A 21075-nucleotide genomic window follows, 5' to 3' on the forward strand; every position below is an offset into this window, starting at 1 on the left:
GTGTGTGGGTGTGGTATGGTATGCATGTGGACATGTGGACAGATCAGTGGTGGATGTCTGGATGTCTTCCTCAATGGCTTCACCATATTTTTTGAGATAGGGTTTATCCCAACGAGCCTGATATTTGTTATTTTGACTGAACTCACTGGACAGCTGCGCCTGGAAACTGTTTATCTTCACACTCCCAGCACTGGCGTTACAGACATGTGCCACCTTGCCTGGCTTTTCTGTGGCTGCTGGGGATTGAATTTAGGGTGCGTGTCACATTCCTCTTGGTGCATGTGGCTTCTTTCCTTCATTATAGTTGCTTTCCTCCCCCGGTTGCCTGCTAGGCTGTGCCAGGCTGTCACTGTTACAGGGCAGGGACTGGGTGCTATGTTCATTGTTACATTAGACCCTGTGATTCATGCATGGTGGCTGGCACTTACTGAATCTATGAATGGAATGAATTACTGGGCATAGTCAGTTTCCCATGCCTGCACACATCTGTCCCTAATTATTTTAAGTATTCTGTTCTTTTCTTCCCATCTTTGGAGCCCTGTGAACCTGTGCCCATCTGCTCCAGGTGGGATTTCTTGTTCCCCATGTTCTGGGGCCCTTTAACATTCCCAGTGTTTGGGATGGCTCCTGGTTTTCTTTCTTATTCATTGCATCGTGGGGGAGGGGCAGGAGAACAAAACACTCACCTCTTAATCCTCACAGGTAGTAATCCTACCCAGTATTTATTAAGCACTGGAGCAGTGTTTACTGTTTGCATTAAGATACATGACTGTCTCCTTCTAATGGCTTTGTTTTATTATTCATTTGTTTTGTTGAGATAGATGTAGCGCTTGCCATCAAATTACCTCTTCTAGTTAAGGCTGACCTTCAACTGCCTCCTGCCTCTACTTCCCAAGTTATGGGATTACAGGCATGAGTCACCATGCCTGGATTTTAATTTTAACTTAAAGATAACATTAACTTTGAGCAAGTTAATCAAGAGACACAAAGACAGAAAAGCTGGCAGATGGAACCTGTGGATGAGCCTGCTCATTCCTGTGCATTGTTTTTCTGGGCCACCTGTAAGGATGCATCTCATCTTCTTACTCATGTCTGATGAGCTCACACATGGTGCTTCAAAATCTGGCAAAGGCTGTAGTTTTGTGGGCATAGACTCTTAGGAACCAGAGCCAGAATATATCAGTGACATCTGCTTTATTTATTTGTCTGTCTGTCTGTCTGTCTATCAATCTGTCTGTCTATCTGTCTGCCTGTCTTCTGTCTGTCTATCTATCTATCTATCTATCTATCTATCTATCTATCTATCTATCGTCTATCTCTCTCATGTATTTATATATCTTTCTACTATATCTATCTATCTATCTATCTATCTATCTATCTATCTATCTATGTATCTTCCCCTCTCTCATGTATTTATGTATTTATCTTCTCTTTCTCTTCATGTATTTATGTGTCTGTCTATCTATCTATCTATTTATCTATCTATCTATCTATCTCATGTATTTATGTATCTTCTATGTATGTATGTATGTATGTATCTATCTTATCTATCTATCGTCTATCATGTATCTAGCCATATCTATTGTAGTCAAGTTAGGAAATCATCCTAGGTGTCTGTTTATAGAAGACTGGGTCAGAAAATATGGATTATTTCCACAATGTAATTTCATTCAGCCACAAAGAAGAATGAAATCATATCATATGCAGGAAAATGGATGAAACTGCATAGCTCACCATGTTAACTGAAATAAGTCAGATTCAGGAAGACAAGCATCATGTATTCTCCCCACCCCCAATGCATGGAACCTGAGTGTAGTGGGTGGAGCTGGGGAAGAACAACAGGAAAGTAGAAGTGTCTCTACCAGGGAACAGGAAGCTGATCATGAGGAGGGTGGAGTGGAGGGAAGAAGTAATGGGCAGGCGGTGAATATGATCAAAATATATTATATGCGTACACAAATATGTCACAGTGAACTGTGTTCTGTATGATTAATATGTCTCCTCCAAAGGGGAAAAATCATTTTAATAAAGAAAAGAATCTCATTCTCCCTCTGGTCCAGCCTCACTTCATGTCTCTGCACATCAATCCCTTTGCCTGTAAAACAACCGGTACCTCCTGGCTTGTTTGCAGGCTAACTGAGGTGTTTTTTGATAAGCAAGCAGACCAGCTGCATTTCTGAGCTCTTTCCACCTCCTGCCCATCTTTGCTGTTCAGGCGAAATTGCAGCATTGTGTCATATCATACACAAAACTAGAACTGGAGCTTAGGTTTCAAAGATTTACAGTCTAAGGTCGTAGAAGCAATGAATACAGGAGAGCTAAGTGCGAAGTGGAGAGGCATGCACCATACCGGAGTGCGAGTCAACAGGAAAGCGAACAGAAAAGGAGATGTATGGTGAAGGTGGACTTTCAAAACACGGCTCAGCAGTGAAGGGTAATTCTGCCTGTGCAGTCCTGTGGTGAGGCAGATGAGGAATGTGTGGCAGGGGCCAATAGTTGGGAAAATGGTGTAGAGGCCGGGATTTCACATGCAAACCTTTACCCCATAGCTTACGAGCTCATATGAAGCATCAGAGAAATTACAGCTGCTCTGTTTCAAGGAAGGGATCACTGCTGGGAAGTGCAAGAACTACCAAATGGTTGCAGGACACTTACTGAGCACTGAGAATCCGTTTGATGATATTTGCTGTCAGAGAGTATAAGGCATTATCTTTGCTTGGGGACCAACCTCTCAGACACTGCATGAGATCCTTGATGCTTGTGAATCTATGAAAAAGTCTAAGGAAACAGGCCCATATTAATGTAGTGTTAGATTTGATTTCTTTCTGAATGCTGGCATCAGCTTCTTTCCCCTGGAAAGCAGGAATTGGAGGTGCTGGGGATAATGTACTTTAATTTCGTGGAATTCTGTTTGTATTCTGCTGTATGAGGATCTGTTGCAGAGAATTGGATGGTTTACTACTAAAATTGTTTGGAGGCTCAAGAGCATAGCTCAGTAGGTAAAGGTTCTTGCTGCATAAACCTGCCAATCACAGTTCAGTCCTTGGAAACCACGTGCAGAGCAGATGTGGTGGCATTCATTTGTAATCACAGCACTTCACAGTGAGGTGGGAAGCAGGCTCCCAGAGACAGAACTGCTGAAGCTCTCAGGCCAAATGGTCTGAAGAACACAACAGAGAGACAGGAGAGACTCCACCTCAGCAAGGTGAAAAACTCAAGAGCCTACTCTTGAGAGTTAGCCTCTGACCTACACACTTAAGTTTCGGCATGTGCACACACACACACACACACACACACACACACACCACACACATACACTTTTAATAAAAAATATAAGGTTTTAGTTTTCTTTGTTTTGCTCTTTGAGACAGAGCCTCACAGATCCTAGACTGGCTTGAATTGCCGATATACCGAGGCTGACCTTGAACTCCTGAAATTCCGGCTGCCGTCTTCCAGAAGTGAGAAGAGGACAAGCATGTACAACACACCTACCTAAAACTGCGCTGTTGCCACAGCGCTTTTGCAGGACCGTGTTCATGTTCTTCATTAATTTTGCTTCTAGAGACCTGATCCCCATCATTGCGGCCCTGGAATATAATCAGTGGTTCACGAAACTGTCCTCCAAGGATCTTAAGCTGGTAAGTCACTGAAGAGGCGGGCAGCCACAGCATTACCCAGCTTTGCTGGACTTCAAAAGCCTGATGGTCGTCAGAAAGATTTTATTTTGGTACCATGCTGGTGAGCTGCACACACTTTATTTCTTGAGGAGCTCTCCTTCCTAGGAATGATTAACATGACATTGTGTGATGTTTGGAATGTGAGAGCTTCAGAGAGATCCACCCTCCTGTTTTCAGTTGCCTCCGGCAATTTTAGACCAGAAAGGCGCTTTTAGTATTGCCTTCTGTATACACTCATTCAGTTGGCAAAAGCTATTAAAGTCACATTTGCACAGCTGCAAACAGCTGGCTTTATATTTCCGCCTTCCTGTTCATCGACACTAGGTTTTCCATGAGAACAATTTCAGGAAATATCAACAGGTAGACTTGGTCTGATTGGATTATAATAGTTAATGTTAACTCTGTAGATGTTCTTTGCGGGGAGGGGGGGTAGGGAGAGGATTTATATATAGACACAATAAAGTCCAAGTGAAATCTGTTGGTTTTTATATTAAATAGAGCAGCCAAATAGTTGGTCTGTTCTGGTAGTAGACACTGTTGGAAACTAGACAGATTCAAAGCTGCTCTATGGAAAGAAAACTTATCCCCGAGTTAGTTTTCAGAATCTTCATTTAGGATGAGAAGTAAATTAGATTTTGTTTATAGAGGCTTGGAATCTGGCGGTAAGATTTTTCTAATAAAGACGTTGGATTGAGAAAGGGCTTTGTAGAAATGGAGCGTGTGAACAGGTTTCTTGGGTGTCTGAATTGACCTAAGAAAGGTATGACTTAAGGCATTATGGATTCAAAATGAGCTAGACTCATTTGGGGGCCCTTAGGAGTCATGGTGGCATAGGAAACCAGCATGGAGTCAGAAACCAGAGTTTCCTCCCATGACTCTTCCGCCCAGACTCTGGGAGTGGAGATGAGTTACCTCACCTTCCTGGACCCCAGCTTCCTGTGTGCCTATGACTGTGTGATAGTTGCAGTCTTGCTCATCTCCGTCCTGTGTTTAGCATACTGTGTGGGTATTGTAGCTTCTTGCTGAACTGGCTGCATGGTAAAAACTTGCTTCATAAATATATAATAAAATCACTGAATAAATGAATGAGAGAACCCAACCATGAAACTGACCTGCCCTTGCTGAGATGAGTAGCACATCACAGAGATCATAGTGAGCAGGTTTTTCTTTTTAACCAGTCCCTGACTACCCAGGAACTTCACAACTGTTGACCCTTAAGATAATCATCATCACAGAGTAGTAAAGAGGTAGAGAAACAAACTCATGTGGGACTGGGTAGGTTGGGAATGAACCCAGCTAGGTAACCCTGTGTTTACGTATTGTGATGGGGCTGGGGCAGCAGGAGTAGAGTAGGGTAGCCCTCTGTGAATGAACAGGTATCCATGAAGGGCAGCATGGGAATGGGAACCTCAGGTCTGCTAGAGTGGAACCATCTCAAGGACTGAGCTAACAGAGGTTGCAGGTGGGAAAGGGGAGACCTTGGAGAATGCCCTTGTTACTTCTCAGGGGCTTCAGTTGTGTGTATGGTTGATTTTTGTCCTGCTGTCAGTTCACCGGGATGTGTCAAAGCCCTGGAATGGTCTGAGACAGGCTTCCTACTGAATGGGATGAAGCAGCGTGGAAGAGATAAAAGCTATACAGTGGGGCAGCATTTTACAGCCTTCTTCCCCATTGTCCGGCTCTTACATTCTGTCCACCCCCTCTTCCACTATGCTTCAGCCATTCTCTTTTATGAAGCCTTACAGTATAATATCCACAAAGACCACATTTCATTTCAAAATATCAAATGTTTAAATATAAGCTAAATACAAGCCGAGAGAGCTACTGTATTCCTAGTTTTGCAACTGAATTGTTCTGATCCTGTACTGAGAATGTGGTAGACAAGAAAAACTTTTATGGTTATTACATTCTTTTCATATCTAGGGTTGTGTATGCATTTCTTTAAACATGTCACCATTGTACATTCTTGGATACAGGAAAGACTGCTTTTCATGTAGTTGGCATAAATAAAAGCACCATTAATGGAGCAATGAATAACTTGTTAGAACTCTGCTTTATGGACCTCTTAAAGAAGAGTTCGCCGCACCTGCATACACTCTCTTAAATACATTTTCGTTCCAGTGTTTAACTCAGTGTGGATACTCTTTAAAGCTCCCTTTGGTTGAATTCCTTTTCTGGATGCTCTGCTCGGTAGCCAGGACAGTGTATGACTGCTTGGATTGCTTCTAAAAATGAGAATAATTCCTGCTAAAACATGATCCAAACGTTCACTTTAAGCCTTGACAACACCTAGCTCAATCAATCCCCTTGGACATACGTCATGAAACAAAGAGGTCTGCACACATAAGGGCCAAGACATGGACGATCACTGCTGTTGGCCTAATGGAAATGGCATTGGCTTCGGTAGAGCTCATTTTTGCCCTTGGTGTCAATTCACCCAAACCATTCAGCCCAGGAATTGGACTGAATTGAGCAAAGCAGCATGTAAGAGAGATGAGAGTCTACAGTGCGACTTCGGGTATTTCCAGGGTAGCCTTTTGTAAAGATTACCCAACTGGAGAGCTCTGGGGCACTTCATTTCAGACTCTGTTTCAGTTATTGGGGACGCCAGCTAGACATGTGCCACCAGATAAGTCAGAGAACGCATATATATTTATGCGATGGCTTTGTTTTAAAAATTGCCTTGCTGTATGCTATGGCACACGGGCAGGTTGTCTCTTATTTATACTGTAAAAAAATTCAAGTAAGCCCTTGCTTACAATGTAGTTGTATAAAATCATTTATCAGCACCAGAGCTACTTAAGTTTTGCAGTAAGTCGGTATAAATAAAAATATGAACATGTAGAAATCCAAACATTAAAACCTCATGTCCGACTCTCCCACCATGGCGTGTGGCATAGTTCTTCAGTTTTCAATTCCCCTGTAAAGTAATTATATAAATACATGATTTAAAAACAAAACCCCAAAACTTTAGTGACCTGGAGAGCCGTCTCAGCAGTTAAGAGTGCATACTGCTCTTCCAGAGGACTTGAGTTCCTCCACGCCTAACACCTGTATCAGTCGGCTCGTAGCTCTAGCTCTAGGGGGATCCTTTGTCTCTGGCCTCTGTGAGTACCTGCACTCACATGCACATACCCAGATACAGATACTCACGCATCTGCTCATAGATACTCACCCATATTCACATATACTCACACATACAATTTAAAAATAATTAAAAAATACTATTTACACGGAGACATTTATTTAGTTCTTTGACATTTCCCCTTTCTCCTACTTTAGTGAATCCTAGGGACCAACCTCACCATGATGGGGCTGGTCCCTGTTGAAGTGCAGAACACTCTACCCCTTACTGTGTTTATTCGTAGTAGAGACTAATATGTAGCTACTGGTTTGGTAGTGACATAGGCATGCAGATGTAGCTCAGTGCCTGGTCCACAGTGACAATTGTGACAAGACCCTCAATGTCATTATCGCTATCACTTAGTCCTCAGGGCCTCACCTGGGACATCCATCACTGCCTTCGGAAGTCATTTTGCTTCTTCAAAGAAAGGGTAAGAGGGTCTTAGGTGGATTTGTAACACTGCTAAAAAGGCCTTTGTTACTGCATCACGGCTGTGTATTTTATCATACTCCATTCAACCTGCTTATAACAATACCATAGGTATTATACAACTTATACAACAGAAGTTTGTTTCCCACAGTTCTGGACGCTGAGAAGTGCACAGTTCAGGCAGTAGCCTGTTCATTGTACAATGGCATCCACTTTCGGGTTTGCAGATAGCTCCATTGGCTGTGTCTTTATGTGTGGGAGGGGCAAGGCAGCTCTCTGGGACTCTTATCAGAGCACCAACTCCACTCTTTAGGGTGTACACTCCCATGACATACTCACCTTCCAACCCCACCGGCTGCTGCCATCACATTGCTGGGTATGTTTCAGTGAGTGAGGGTGTGGGGCTTGGCACCAGCTCAGGCCACAGCATTTGTGTCTCTTCCTTGAGGCGTAGTACACTTGGAGACTGTATCTTGTACCATGGTGTCCCCAGGTTTTCATGGTGGTGCGTAGTGGGGATGCTTTCTGACGAGTTCCCGAATGAATGTGTGTGGACGAGTGTTTCGTTTACTTGTATTTCTGTGTTGTGTAGATTTATAGCACTCAAGTGAAATGTTTTTCATCAGACGTGCAGAATGACCAACAAGTGTTTTCTGTTACAGTCCACGGATGTCTGTGAACAGATCTTGAGGGTGGTGAGTCGGTCCAACAGACTGGAAGAATTGGTGTTGGAAAATGCTGGACTCAGAACGTGAGTATTTTAGGCCATTTGCCCCTTTAATTAGTACATGATCTTTTAAAAAGTTGAGGCGCTCACATATAGTGTTTCCTTCTGGGAAAAAAAACAAAAAAAAACAAAAACCACCAGAATGAGCAAAAACCATATTAATTTTCTTACTGTAACAAAATACTCCAGAGAAGGAGGCCAAAAAGATTTGTCTAGAATCAGCATAGATACAAATGCAGTGCATCATGAGTCCTGGTGTGGAAGGCATGGTGCCATTGGGCACTTCAGGGGTCAGGAAACAGAACAAAGGCCAGGCTATAATCTGTATCCCCAAATCTATGGCCCTGCATCGGCTAGCTAAGCCCCCAACTGCCAGATGTTCCTCACCCTCCTAAACACCACTGCTAGCTGGGAGTAGGGCACATGTTAAGACACATGAGCCTATGGGGTAAATTTCACACTCACACCACAGCACAAATCAATCAACCAGTCCTCAATACCATTATTATCACGAAAGCCAAGTGTTTAATAGCATGTTCTGTGTTGTGGGACATCCTGAGGGCTCATAGTGTAGTGGATAAGAGTATGGGCCTTAGTAAAGTGCCTCCTGCTTCAAGCAGGGAGTTTAGAAGTCCTACATCTCAGTATCTTTACCTTGGAAATGGGGGCTGTAACTGAGGTTGTGCAGTAAGCGCACTGATGTGTGTGTAGTACTTATAAAATACCTTTCTCACTGAAGATGCCTGCGCAGCTTTTACTATTGTAGTCATGATACTAACAGATTCCCTGTGATTTTCTTACATTAATCAGTTTTAGTCATTTCTCCTAATCTTCTCCTGGTGGTTTAATGCCACCCCTGAGTTTAATACTGAAGAGCATGAGTTAGAATCTGTTGGAACAAAGGCTTTATTGTCGTTAATGAGCAAGGCAGGTATTTTGTAATCCTAGCACTTAGTGTGCTATTTCAGGTTAAAGTATAACTAAAACAGTGATTTTTCTTTTTGTGTAAAATAGGGTGCTAGCAATGGTGGCCTTTAACTCAGTAATTAAAGCAATCAGTTTTACATTTGTGAGTATTAAAGGAAATGAGAAGTAAGATACAGTGAAGAGCCTACTAGAATTTTCAAGAAAGATTTGCTGTGGAATTTTTAAAAAACAGGAAGGGATCAGTGATACTGTTAGCAGCATTTAGCAGTGTCCCTAGAACTGGATGTGTTACCAAAAATCTGGCTGCTGGTGGACATGTGTGTGTAGGGGGGGTGGGGGGCAGGGTGAGGGGGATGTCTTTTGGCATAGTAGTTAAGAATAAAGTTCTTCATACCAGGGAAGGTGTAGTGGCAGGAACGTGAGGTGGCTGGTCATATTTGTCTATACTCAACAAGCAAACAGCCCATAGGAAGTGTGACCCAGCTTTAAAACCACAAGGCCTATTCCTAGTGACCCACTTACTCCAGTGAGGGTCCACCTCTTAAGCATTCCACACCCTTCCAAAGTAGGACTAGTGCATGGGGACCAAATGAACCCATGGAGGATTTTTCACAGGTAACCAAGGGGAAATGCCATATTGTCTCTGTTCCTTTGTGTGAGGTTTTGTCAGACCAGAATGAATTATTATATATGTGTGTGATTTCCCTGCATCCCACTCACAGAGTGGCAGTTGCACCAAGAGTCTCCCCCATGTAGGCAAGAGTTCTATCCCTGAGCTGTACTGGTAGCTCTATATGGAAAACTGTAAGGGAGAGTTTCTTCCTTTTTGGTTTCATTCCATTTTAATCCTTAAATGTTTCATTTGAACAGTTTGCATTTTGTTCATTACTCGTGCCATTTTGTTTCCTTGCAGAGATTTTGCACAAAAATTGGCCAGTGCTCTAGCACATAATCCTAACTCAGGACTTCACACGATCAACCTCGCTGGGAACCCGCTGGAGGATCGAGGTACTGAACCATATGTAAGATCAGGAATGCCAGAGGTGTAGGATACTAGGGTCCTAGTTTATCCAGGGCTGTAGTGACAGCTTCACTTTAGTCACCTGGAGCCCTTGTCACACCTACCCAGTCTTCCACACGTACCTGGAGGCCTCTCCACACCAACCCTCCCCACATGCACCTGGAACCTTCTCCACACCCACCCAGAGTCCTTCCCATACCTACCAGGAATTCTCCCCACACCCAGGTGGAGTCCCACCCACACTAACCCTAAGTCTTCCTTATCTCTGGTCAACAGAAGATTAACTTTCCTTGGGGCGGTAGGACTCAGGGCCCCTCTGCTTTTGCTCACTGCTACTGGAGACCACTCCCAGATCCAAGAGGCTGCTTAGGTTGTATTTTCTACCTCTCACAGGGCACTTGGTGATGTTAGGGACCAGCTAGAACTCGTCTCAGAAGACACCTCTGTGATAGGGTGACCCACTCAACATATACCCCCTAGGGCCCTTATTATTTTTTTGAGACAAGACTTATGCTTTGTAGCTTAGCCTCGTCTCACATTTGTACCTTTGTGCCTCTGCCTCGAAAGTTCTGAGAATGCAGTCCTGTGCATCAATACAATTCCCAGGCCCCCTTGTAGTGAACACAGAGCCTTGTGCATGCAGGGGGAGTGCTGTACTGCTGAGTTCCATCCCCAGCCTGTGGTTTCTTTGTAGATAAGCTTAGAATTCATTGATTTAATAATCATGTGGTGAGCCTCTCTTATAGTCACCTGCCTGTCTTGCTCTATAGGAAGCATTTAAGAGGGGGCCAGAGTCTGGGTGACCAGTTTAAACTTGTGCCTACCACATAGATCTTTGAATACTTGATTAGACTTGAACATGTGATTATGGTGAGGTTGAAGGACCAGATTTGTGAGGAGAAAGATTTATCAAACATGTTTGCCTCTGGGGCTGGGGTATGGCAGGGTGCTTGCTTGTCATGTGTGAGTTCCTGGGACAGTCCCACCACCGCAAACAGAAGGGGAACTCAAAGGAAAGTCTTCATAAGTGGCAAAGGCAGGGCCTGCAGCTGACCCAGGAAGGGAAGTCTGTGGCTGAGTTCTCCGTCTTGGTCTCAGAACATTGATGGATGGGGTTGGAGAAGGAATCGCGCTATCTCTGGAGGGAACATTTTGTTTTCATTTGCTGCTGGAAATGTTTTCCAGCCTTGTTGAGTAGGGCCTTTCATCTTTCAATGTTAGGTATTTGATGAAGATTAATTATTCAGCTGAGCTGAGGGCACCCAGGCAGCTTCGCATTTACTTTCTGACTGGGATGCTGCTGTGCGTGGAAAAGGATTCCTTTGTAGCATTCACACAGGAACCTCAGGGGTAACTTCTGTCATCTGAAGTAGGGAGTCTGAAGGAAGAATCCAAAACTAGGTCACATGGCAAGCAGCCTAAGATGAGCCCAGGCTGAACTGCGGGGCTGAAGTGCAGGGTTCTCTGGGGTGTCGTCATTTCTGTAGGAAAAGCAGCTGTTCTCTCTACCAGCTGTTAGAAGTGGCAGAGTTGTGAGTGTGGTAAAGTGGGAACTGTCCCCAGCACCTCCTGCTGTGTTGGGTTTGTTTGTAAGATGGGGGGATCTGGCCGTATTTAGCTACTGGCAGGGCTGGATCAGTAGAGGGAAGTAGTCATGTCCCTAAGGAGGTGAACTCCAGAAGACAGGTGGGCTAGCAGGGCACTTTGAGTCATTAGGGAAATGGAAATTAAAGGCACAATGGGGTACTAGTTCATAGCCAGTCGTCTGGCTGTGATAGAAATAAATGTGTTTGAGAGGATGCGAGAAAAGGGGAATGCTGCCATTGCTTGGGGGAAATGGAAAAAGATGCAGCCATTTGGAAACTTAGAGAGAGAGGGTTGTTAAAAGGTTAAACAAAGATGTTCCAAAGGACCGAGCAATTCTACTCCTGGCTATCAAAAGAAATGAGACGGTCTGCACAAAGACTCTCCTGTAAGCACAGGTTTAGAGGAGCAACACACACACACACACACACACACACACACACACACACACTCACATGTAGATGAATGGTCTTGTTAAATAAGAAACACAGAGCCAACGCAGAGATGAAAGCCCAAGAGGTCAGAGCTAAAAACCTTACCCTTCACTGCTGCTGCTGTCCTCTTCAGCAAGGGACCTACTTACTGTCTGTCTTTTTTATAAACTTTCTATTCTGCCTTCTCATTGGTTGTAAACCCAACCACGTGACCTCCTCGTCACTGCCTGTCTGTACAGACCTCCAGGTCTTCTATGGTTGGTATTGAGATTAAAGGCGTGTGTCTCCATGCTGGCTGTATCCTTGAACTCACAGAGATCTGCCTAGCTCTGCCTCCCAAGAGCTGGGATTAAAGGCGTGCACCACCACCACCCAGCTTCTGCTATGGCTTGCTATTAGCTCTGACCCCCAGGCAACTTTATTTATTAACATACAAATAAAATCACATTTCAGTACAATTAAAACATCACCATACTCTCACACACAAACACAAGTGTGGAAGCAGCTTAGTGATCATCAATGGATAAATGGGATGTAATACATGTGGATAAATGGAAGTGGTACATTTGTCCCCAGCATCAGTGTGGTTGATCCTCAGAAAGGAGACACACCCAGGAGACCACAAGTCAGGTTGTGGGCCTGGGAGGGGAAGAATGAGTCTCAGGCCCTTTATCTCCTGTCCTGTATCCTTCATGTACTCTTAGACAACTTGTCTCCTCAGGTACTGTTTCTTCGCTCAGGTCCTCCCCTTGGGGCCCCCGAAATTCTTTCATTTAACTCACTGTATTCTGCCCATGCTATAGCTGAGCATGGGCAGTTGTGCCCTACTCCTGGAGCACCCACTGCCTGTCACTCCCTCTCCATGCCTGCTTCCTCCTATCCCTCCCGTAGACACACAGCATCTAGTGCAAGACTTTTCATATGCAATAAGTACTTCTCTTAAATGGAGTTGGATTGAATTTAACTTCATTCTGTTTTGAAAAGTTTGCTTTTAAAAATTGCACTTGAAAGTCATGGTGAAGTTTATAGATGGGTCTTTTGTGTGAGTGAGGGTCTGTGCTCAACAAAGATGCCTTTCCCTCCACCTTCTGACCTCAGCGATGCTACTTTGTGCATGTTTTCACCCACCGCCATCAACTGTGTCTGCTACAGATACGGTTGCCACGGATCATTGTGAGTATTGCTCGCTATTTGCTCACCATACCTCCAGTGTGTATTCTGTCCCCATTACCTCAGTTTGGACACCTAAAAATATTTTTGCAGCCTGAGACTTGCCCATTTCTCCTCCCAGTTCATTCATTGCTGGGTTTGCCGCTGCCTTGGCTTTCTGTCAACACCTACTTCACTCTTGAGGTTGAGCCTTTAGAAACAATTTTCATTATCTTTTTCTTTTAGGAGAGAGAGAGGGGTGAGGGGGACAGATGTGTGCATATAGACAGGCCTCACTGTGAGGGGGAGAGGTGTGTGTATATAGACAGGCCTCACCATGAGGGGAGAGGTGTGTGTATATAGACAGGCCTCACCATGAGGGGAGAGGTGTGTGTATATAGACAGGCCTCACCATGATGGGGAGAGGTGTGTGTATATAGACAGGCCTCACCGTGAGGGGAGAGGTGTGTGTATATAGACAGACCTCACTGTGAGGGGAGAGGTGTGTGTATATAGACAGGCCTCACTGTGAGGGGAGAGGTGTGTGTATATAGACAGGCCTCACTGTGAGGGGGAGAGGTGTGTGTATAGACAGGGCCTTGCCATGTAACCTAGACTGGCTTCAAATTTGGACCCAGCCTCTTGTCTCTGCCTCCTGAGTGCTGGGATAACGGTGCTCTTAATGGTACCTCTGCTCCACAGCTGGAATGGATGCTTTTCATGGATGCTTTTTGTTTAGGCTAATTATCAAATATGCTTGGTCGTTTTTAAAATCATAGGTAGGAATAGCATAGGAAATTTAGCTATGTGCAGAATATTTATTGAAATTTCAGTCTCAAGAATAATAACCTTTGTTTCTTCTTTCTTGTCCTATTTATTTAGTTTTAAGACAGGGTCTCATGTAACTTAGGCTGTCTTTGAACTCCTGTTTGTCCTGCCTTTACCTCCTGAGTGCTGGAATTATAGGTGTGTGCCACCATGGCAGCAAATTCTGAACTTTCCAATGACAATGATTTGTATTTTAAAACAATCAAAAGCGGGGCTGGGTTGAAGGGTCAGAGAGGAGGGCCTGTGACGTAGAAGAGAGAGCCTGGGACAGTGATGATTATTTACAAGGAAGCTCAAACCTGAGGCAGATAGGATCTCAGTGTGTTAAAAGACCAGAATTCTGAGGCATTAAACACCACGTGGAATTTGATTTTGCCCCTGAACCACCTACCCTGAGACCTACCTTGGCAGCTCTCAGACAGAAAGTTTGTCTGTTGGCTTTGTGATGTGAATGTGGATACAGCAAACCCTGGTTATTTACAGCACGGACTTCTTGTCGTACCAGAGTCTAAGGACAGTCTGCAGCCTTTGGGCTTGTGGAGAGGAAGCATAAAGTGTGATTTAGCGAGCAGAGGGAGAGAGGGTCTGGGTAAATGCATCAGAGGCTGTTGGAGAGACATGACAGCTGTCATCCTCATCAAAGCAACCGTGACCACTGGCACGAGACCCCCAAGACCAGGGAAGAAGAACAGTGGTGCTGTTTCTGCTGTGAATGAAGAACTGAGGCTGGGGACAGGGGGCGTCTTTGTGCATCAGAGGCAGGGAATCCAGTATGGCCCCTTCTCTCTGTGTTAGGAAATGGGGTGCCTTCTACTGTAGTGACAGCTGCGTTGTCCTTGCTATGGGGAGTAAGACCCCTAACTAAGGCTGAGCCATCAGAAGGAGGAGGGTGGGGAGGTTCCCAGAGTGACGGCAGCCTTCTCTGGTATAAAGAGGCTTGTCTGCTTGATTAGGGGACCCTACTGGGTGAGTATGGAGATTCCCCAAGAAGAGCTGAAGGTCTAAGGCAAACTTTGCGGTCTTTGAGAGCATCACTAAGGAGAAGCAGTACCAGCCAGCTCCTGCGGACTTATGCGGCTCTTGCTATATGTACTGAGACACTCATCTGAGGCAGAGCTGGCTATCCAGAGGGAATTTATTTGTGTGAAGGAAGAATTAGAGTGGGAAGAGGCTATGCTTCCAGCACCCCCACCCCCGGTTGGGTTCTGATTTGATGGGTAAATTCAATAAGGGAGGCCAGGAGATGGAGGTGTTGGCTTGCCACTTCTTATGGCTGTGGGCGGAAAGGAGAAAAGGAGATAGATTAGAGGAGCTTTGATGAGTCCTTTTGGGATCCAAATCTGTGGAACAGGAGGGAAGTTGGCTGATGAAGAGGAAGAAAGTGAGTTAGAAGTGATGGATGACACTCCTCAAGCCTCCCTTTAATACAGAGAATAAGATAATCCATGATTCAAATGCATCTGGGAGCTTTACAGTGGCCTAGTGTGAGAGACCGGTAATCGGGAAGTACAAAGTAACTGAACTGCTTAAATTGGAAAAACCTTTTAACAAACAACAAAACTTTCCAGCCTTCTCATGAGGCTGCCGATTATGGGATTGATGGTGTCAGTCTAAGTGCTACAGTAGCAGAGAAATTGAATAATATCACCACACAGTCCTCCGGGAGACAAAGGCTGTACAAAGGGAAATCGCCCATGACAGACTGGCTCACAGGAGCTATTAGAGACACTTGGCCATCCTCAGAGGTCCCACGGTCATCAGAGACTGTAGGACAATAGAAGAGACAGGCATTGCCCAGGGAATTGGGCATGGGGGAGGCAGTGTTTGGTGGCCCGTGTGCAGGTCCCATTAGGACTGCGTTCACCAGAGAAAGAAGTTAATTCATGAAGGACAGTGAGGCAGGGCTGGAGCTCTGGTGACATTTCTGAGCCCCATGGTGGGAATTATATTATCTCTTTGGGGTAATATAGACAGGTAGATCATGCCCATTGGCAATTGTGAGCAGGGAGGAGAACAGAAAGCCAAGCAGAGGGGCCTTTCCTGGTCACTTGGAAGCAAATGTGAGTCAGAAAACATAGAGTCAAAATAGATAGAAAGTCAGATGTGGTGCTGGGGAATCTTTGGAAGGCCTTAAAGCGTGACCAGCAGTTCACCACAGGGGTAAAAGAAACAGAACAGAGAGGCACAGATGGCACCCCCTGGTATATATAGAGGAAGATCTCTAGGGGTGGTACCTGCCCCCCTCCCCAGCTGCTTCCCTAATGAGATGGCCAGGGTCTTCTGCAGGCTAATGGAGAGCATTGTGAATTTATTGTTTTCAAAATACTTAGGGTGCAGGATATGTGTAGGATCCAGGTGTGCTGTGGTTCCTGGTGGCCCCAAGAGCGTCGGAGGCCATGAATCAGCTGATACATAAGGGACTATAGCTGTGCAGGTGAAAGTGATTATTCCTTTTTTTTTTTTTTTGGTTTTTTCAAGACAGGGTTTCTCTGTGTAGTTTTGGTGCCTGTCCTGGAACTCACTCTGTAGCCCAGGCTGGCCTTGAACTCACAGAGATCCGCCTGGCTCTGCCTCCCGAGTGCTGGGATTAAAGGCGTGCGCCACCACCACTCGGCAAAAGTGATTATTCTTGATCTAGGGGTTGGCAGCTTTCTTCCCTGAGTATGCTGTGTACATTCATCCCCCTTCTTCCCAAATACAGCTCGTGTGCCCATCTAGGGGGTCCTCTCAGCAGCTTGGTGTGGCCTGTGGAGAGGCATTGGCTAACTATAACTGAAGTACAGTGCTAGCTAGGAGTCTGCTGAATCCAGGGGATGGATATCTGGAGCCGCCCTGAGAGTGGGCCATGGTCCTGGGAAGCAGCAGGCCTGTGGGCTGCCCTATTCCCTTTTGGCCTTGGGCCTGGCCACATAGGTTGAGCCAGTCTCATTCACTTCATCAGAGGTGAGGAGATGCACAGAGGACCCATGGAAATGTCCAGGATGAATAAGGGGTTCAGCTCAGGGAGGGTGTCCTTGGATAGCTAACTAAGGTGGGACTCCAATCCATGCTACTGTACCAAAACATTGCTCTTCTAACGGACCAACAGATACCAGTAATAGAATCTTTTCATGCTTACATTTTACTTTGGTATCACTTTAGCTGCTGACTCCTGGGATTAACTGAACTTCCTTGAAAGAGCCAACAGTGAACTTTCAGAGGAGAATAATCACCTATCTATGCCACCTTCCTCCAGGACCCAGGGAACATGGGTGGGGGTGTAGAAGAATGTAAAAACCAGAGGGAGGTACCGGGTGCTATGTACTCTTAGCCTTCCAACCTAACAGCTGTCATCGTTGTCCTTAGAGCAGCTGTGACTGCTTACAAGAGACCTTTACGATAGGGCTATTGACATTGTCTCACAAAAGGAGGGATGTAGGGAGAATAGTTATTGGACCCTCACCTTCTCTAGATCACTCTCTTCTGCATCTCCCAGCTAACTGTATTGTTTCATCCTAATTACATGGCCTTGTGGTCATGGGAGATGTTAGAGTACATAGAGGGGAGATATACTAATGAGGGGACTCTGTCTATGCAGCTATGGGAAAGTCATTGTCCATGCTGCTCAGAAACACCAGGTCTTTCATAGCAATAGTCCACTCCTGGTACCAGTTTCTGTCTTAGTTAGGACTTTTATTTTGTGATAAAACACCAGGCATAAGCAGCTTTGGGAGGAAAGGGTTTATTTGCCTTATACTTCCACATCATAGCTCATTATCAAAGGAAGTCAGGGTAGAACTCAAGTTATATACATGGAGGCCGGAACTGAAGCAAGCCATGCTACTTCCTGGTTTGCTCTCCAAGGCGAGCTCAGCCTGCTTTCTTATGGCACCCCAAGACCACTGGCCCAAGAGTGGCACCACCCACAATGGGCTGGTCCTCCCATATCAATAACCAATTAAGATAATGTCTCGTGGACTTGCCTACATGCCAATTTGGAGGGGAGCGTTTTCTCACCTGGGGTTCCCTCATCCCAAATGACTCTAGCTTGTGTTAAGTTGACCATATACTAGCCATCACACCCTCCTTCTCACAGGACTTCGTCTACTGGCCCCATAGTGAGCTCCACAGTGATGGGTATGAGAACTCTGTGTTGTCTGTCACTTTGTGATGCTGATTGCAGATCTGCTTTTGCTTCCTGAATTGAAGTTACATGTTTTCCCGGAAGCCAGTGAAGCCTTCTGCTCACTTTATCTTCTTCCCTAAGTATGGCAGTCTCCTCTTCCTGGTGAACTTCCAGTTATATAATTTTATGTGTTTTTAATAAAAAAAAAAAAAAAACCATAGTCTAGCATGAAAGCAATGGGTTTCATCATGGCATTCCTTTGGATTTTTTGAGACAGTGTCTCAGTCTGTAGCCCAGGATGGCTTCAACCTCTCAGCGATCCTCCTACCTCAGTTTTACAGGATGAGCTACCTACCTAGCTCAGTTCAGTTCATATGATGTCAGCTTGGTCAGGTTCATCTTCCTTCCTTATTTTATTCCAAGTTTGATTATTTAACTTAAAGGTGATTTAGATCCCCACCTAATGCTGTTTATTTTACAAGTGTTGACCCGAGGTACCCAGTGTTTCTCTTCTGACCATCCTTGGTGACTCTGATTTGAAATAGCTCTTGGGATTGTTGTTGACCTCTTTGGGGGCTTCTAATCTTGCCTCTCCCTGTGTATCAGGTTTGAAGTTGTAGTACATGGGCTCGATTCTGAGCCCCCCAACTGTTGACAGACTTGTGTCAGGCATGTCACCTGACTTCTTCATGTCTCAGGAGCTGGCTCATCTTTAGAATAGTTAATAACGAGAATGTCCACCAGGAGGATGTTCTGAGAAGGGGAGGAGATGGTCCACAGAGAAAGAGCAGCCTGTGGCTGTACATCCAGGAAGCCCCAGTCTTCCTGCCTCTACCTGATGACAGAGGATGTGGTGCAGATATTCTCGCTCATGCCTTAAGGGCGAGGAAACTGTTGCATCTTTAGGTGTCTGGGACAATGATGGAGGAGACCATGTGTGCAGACTCCCTCCTGTGATTTCCTGCCTCACTTGTTCAGGTCAATAGATCAGTGTGCTGTGCATGGTAGTTTTGAATCTGGCTATACAGGTCCCCTTTGGAGGTAGAATTAAGCAGTTCTGTGCTGTTTGAACAAGTTAGTTTGTTCCACTATATGTCAAAGGCGTTTCTTAAACCTTTGCTCCAATGATTCAAATGTCAAGTTTCTCTGTGGCAGATATAAAACAGTGCTTCCCTTGATTGGTCGTTTTAATCACATTTAATATCCTCATTGTTAAGTAGAGTGAAGCAACACAATACTTTTCAAATGTCATAGGTCTGAATTTCAGAACATAAAAAGGTAGGTAGGTTGAGTCTGTTTCCTCTTCACCCACCAATATCCCTTAACTTTCAGATTCTTTCTTCTTAATCTGTTTTCTTTTTCCCTTTCTTCCCTTCCCTGCTAAAACCTCTATTTTCTGCCTTTCTCTCTCTCCTTCTTCCCTCCCTGCCCTGTTGCCCAGAGCCTCGTGGTCCTGTAGTAGCCCCGTGGTCCTGTAGTAGCCCCGTGGTCCTGTAGTAGCCCCGTGGTCCTGTAGTAGCCCCGTGGTCCTGTAGTAGCCCAGTGGTCCTGTAGTAGCCCCGTGGTCCTGTAGTAGCCTCAGTGGTCCTGTAGTAGCCCCGTGGTCCTGTAGTAGCCCCGTGGTCCTGTAGTAGCCCCGTGGTCCTGTAGTAGCCCCGTGGTCCTGTAGTAGCCCCGTGGTCCTGTAGTAGCCCAGTGGTCCTGTAGTAGCCCAGTGGTCCTGTAGTAGCCCCGTGGTCCTGTAGTAGCCCCGTGGTCCTGTAGTAGCCCCGTGGTCCTGTAGTAGCCCCGTGGTCCTGTAGTAGCCCCGTGGTCCTGTAGTAGCCCAGTGGTCCTGTAGTAGCCCCGTGGTCCTGTAGTAGCCCAGTGGTCCTGTAGTAGCCCAGTGGTCCTGTAGTAGCCCTGTGGTCCTGTAGTAGCCTCAGTGGTCCTGTAGTAGCCCCGTGGTCCTGTAGTAGCCCCGTGGTCCTGTAGTAGCCCCGTGGTCCTGTAGTAGCCCCGTGGTCCTGTAGTAGCCCCATGGTCCTGTAGTAGCCCCGTGGCCCTGTGGTAGCCCAGTGGTAGCCCCGTGGTCCTGTAGTAGTCCAGTGGTCCTGTAGTAGCCCTGTGGTCCTGTAGTAGCCTCAGTGGTCCTGTAGTAGCCCCGTGGTCCTGTAGTAGCCCCGTGGTCCTGTAGTAGCCCCGTGGTCCTGTAGTAGCCCTGTGGTCCTGTAGTAGCCCCGTGGTCCTGTAGTAGCCCCGTGGTCCTGTAGTAGCCCCGTAGTCCTGTAGTAGCCCCATGGTCCTGTAGTAGCCCCATGGTCCTGTAGTAGCCCCATGGTCCTGTAGTAGCCCCATGGCCCTATTTGCCTGTTGCCCTACATCCCTGTTTCCCATATAGCCCTATAACCTCATTGCCATGTTTCCTTGGAGGCCTGTAACCTTGTTGCCCTGGGATCCTGAAGCCCTGGTAACCTTGTAACCCCTGTGACCATTCCTTTCCCCCTGTAGCCCTGTGACCTTTCCCCCTGTAGCCCTGTGACCCTTCCCCCTGTAGCCCTGTGACCTTTCCCCCTGTAACCCTATGACCCTTTCCCCCTGTAGCCCTGTGACCTTTCCCCCTGTAGCCCTGTGACCTTTCCCCCTGTAGCCCTGTGACCTTTCCCCCTGTAGCCCTGTGACCTTTCCCCCTGTAACCCTATGACCCTTTCCCCCTGTAACCCTATGACCCTTTCCCCCTGTAGCCCTGTGACCCTTCCCCCTGTAGCCCTGTGACCCTTCCCCCTGTAACCCTATGACCCTTTCCCCCTGTAGCCCTGTGACCTTTCCCCCTGTAGTCCTGTGACCCTTCCCCCTGTAGCCCTGTGACCTTTCCCCCTGTAGTCCTGTGACCCTTCCCCCTGTAGCCCTGTGACCTTTCCCCCTGTAGCCCTGTGACCTTTCCCCCTGTAGCCCAGGCTTTCCTTGAACTCACTCCCTGTTCCGGTCTGGTATCACTCATGACGATCCTCCTGCTTTCCTCATTTGAGTGCTTAGATTTCAGGCATGAACCACCACACCTGGTTTTCTTTATTTGAAAGAGAGAAATGGT

At 46.0% G+C, this 21075-nt stretch overlaps 1 protein-coding gene across 2 annotated transcripts in view; it reads left to right on the forward strand.

The window, feature by feature from the left end:
* Nucleotides 1–21075, forward strand: part of Carmil1 (capping protein regulator and myosin 1 linker 1) — a 294654-nt gene that overhangs the window by 157424 nt on the left and 116155 nt on the right. For both annotated transcript variants that reach the window (XM_059263261.1, XM_059263262.1), the window contains exons 9-11: nt 3563–3638; nt 7893–7981; nt 9798–9892. In XM_059263261.1, the coding sequence (XP_059119244.1) occupies nt 3563–3638; nt 7893–7981; nt 9798–9892 (260 nt within the window). The remainder of the gene's footprint in view (nt 1–3562; nt 3639–7892; nt 7982–9797; nt 9893–21075) is intronic.

This window comes from Peromyscus eremicus, chromosome 5 (genome assembly GCF_949786415.1).
Source record: "Peromyscus eremicus chromosome 5, PerEre_H2_v1, whole genome shotgun sequence".
Lineage (NCBI taxonomy): Eukaryota > Metazoa > Chordata > Mammalia > Rodentia > Cricetidae > Peromyscus > Peromyscus eremicus.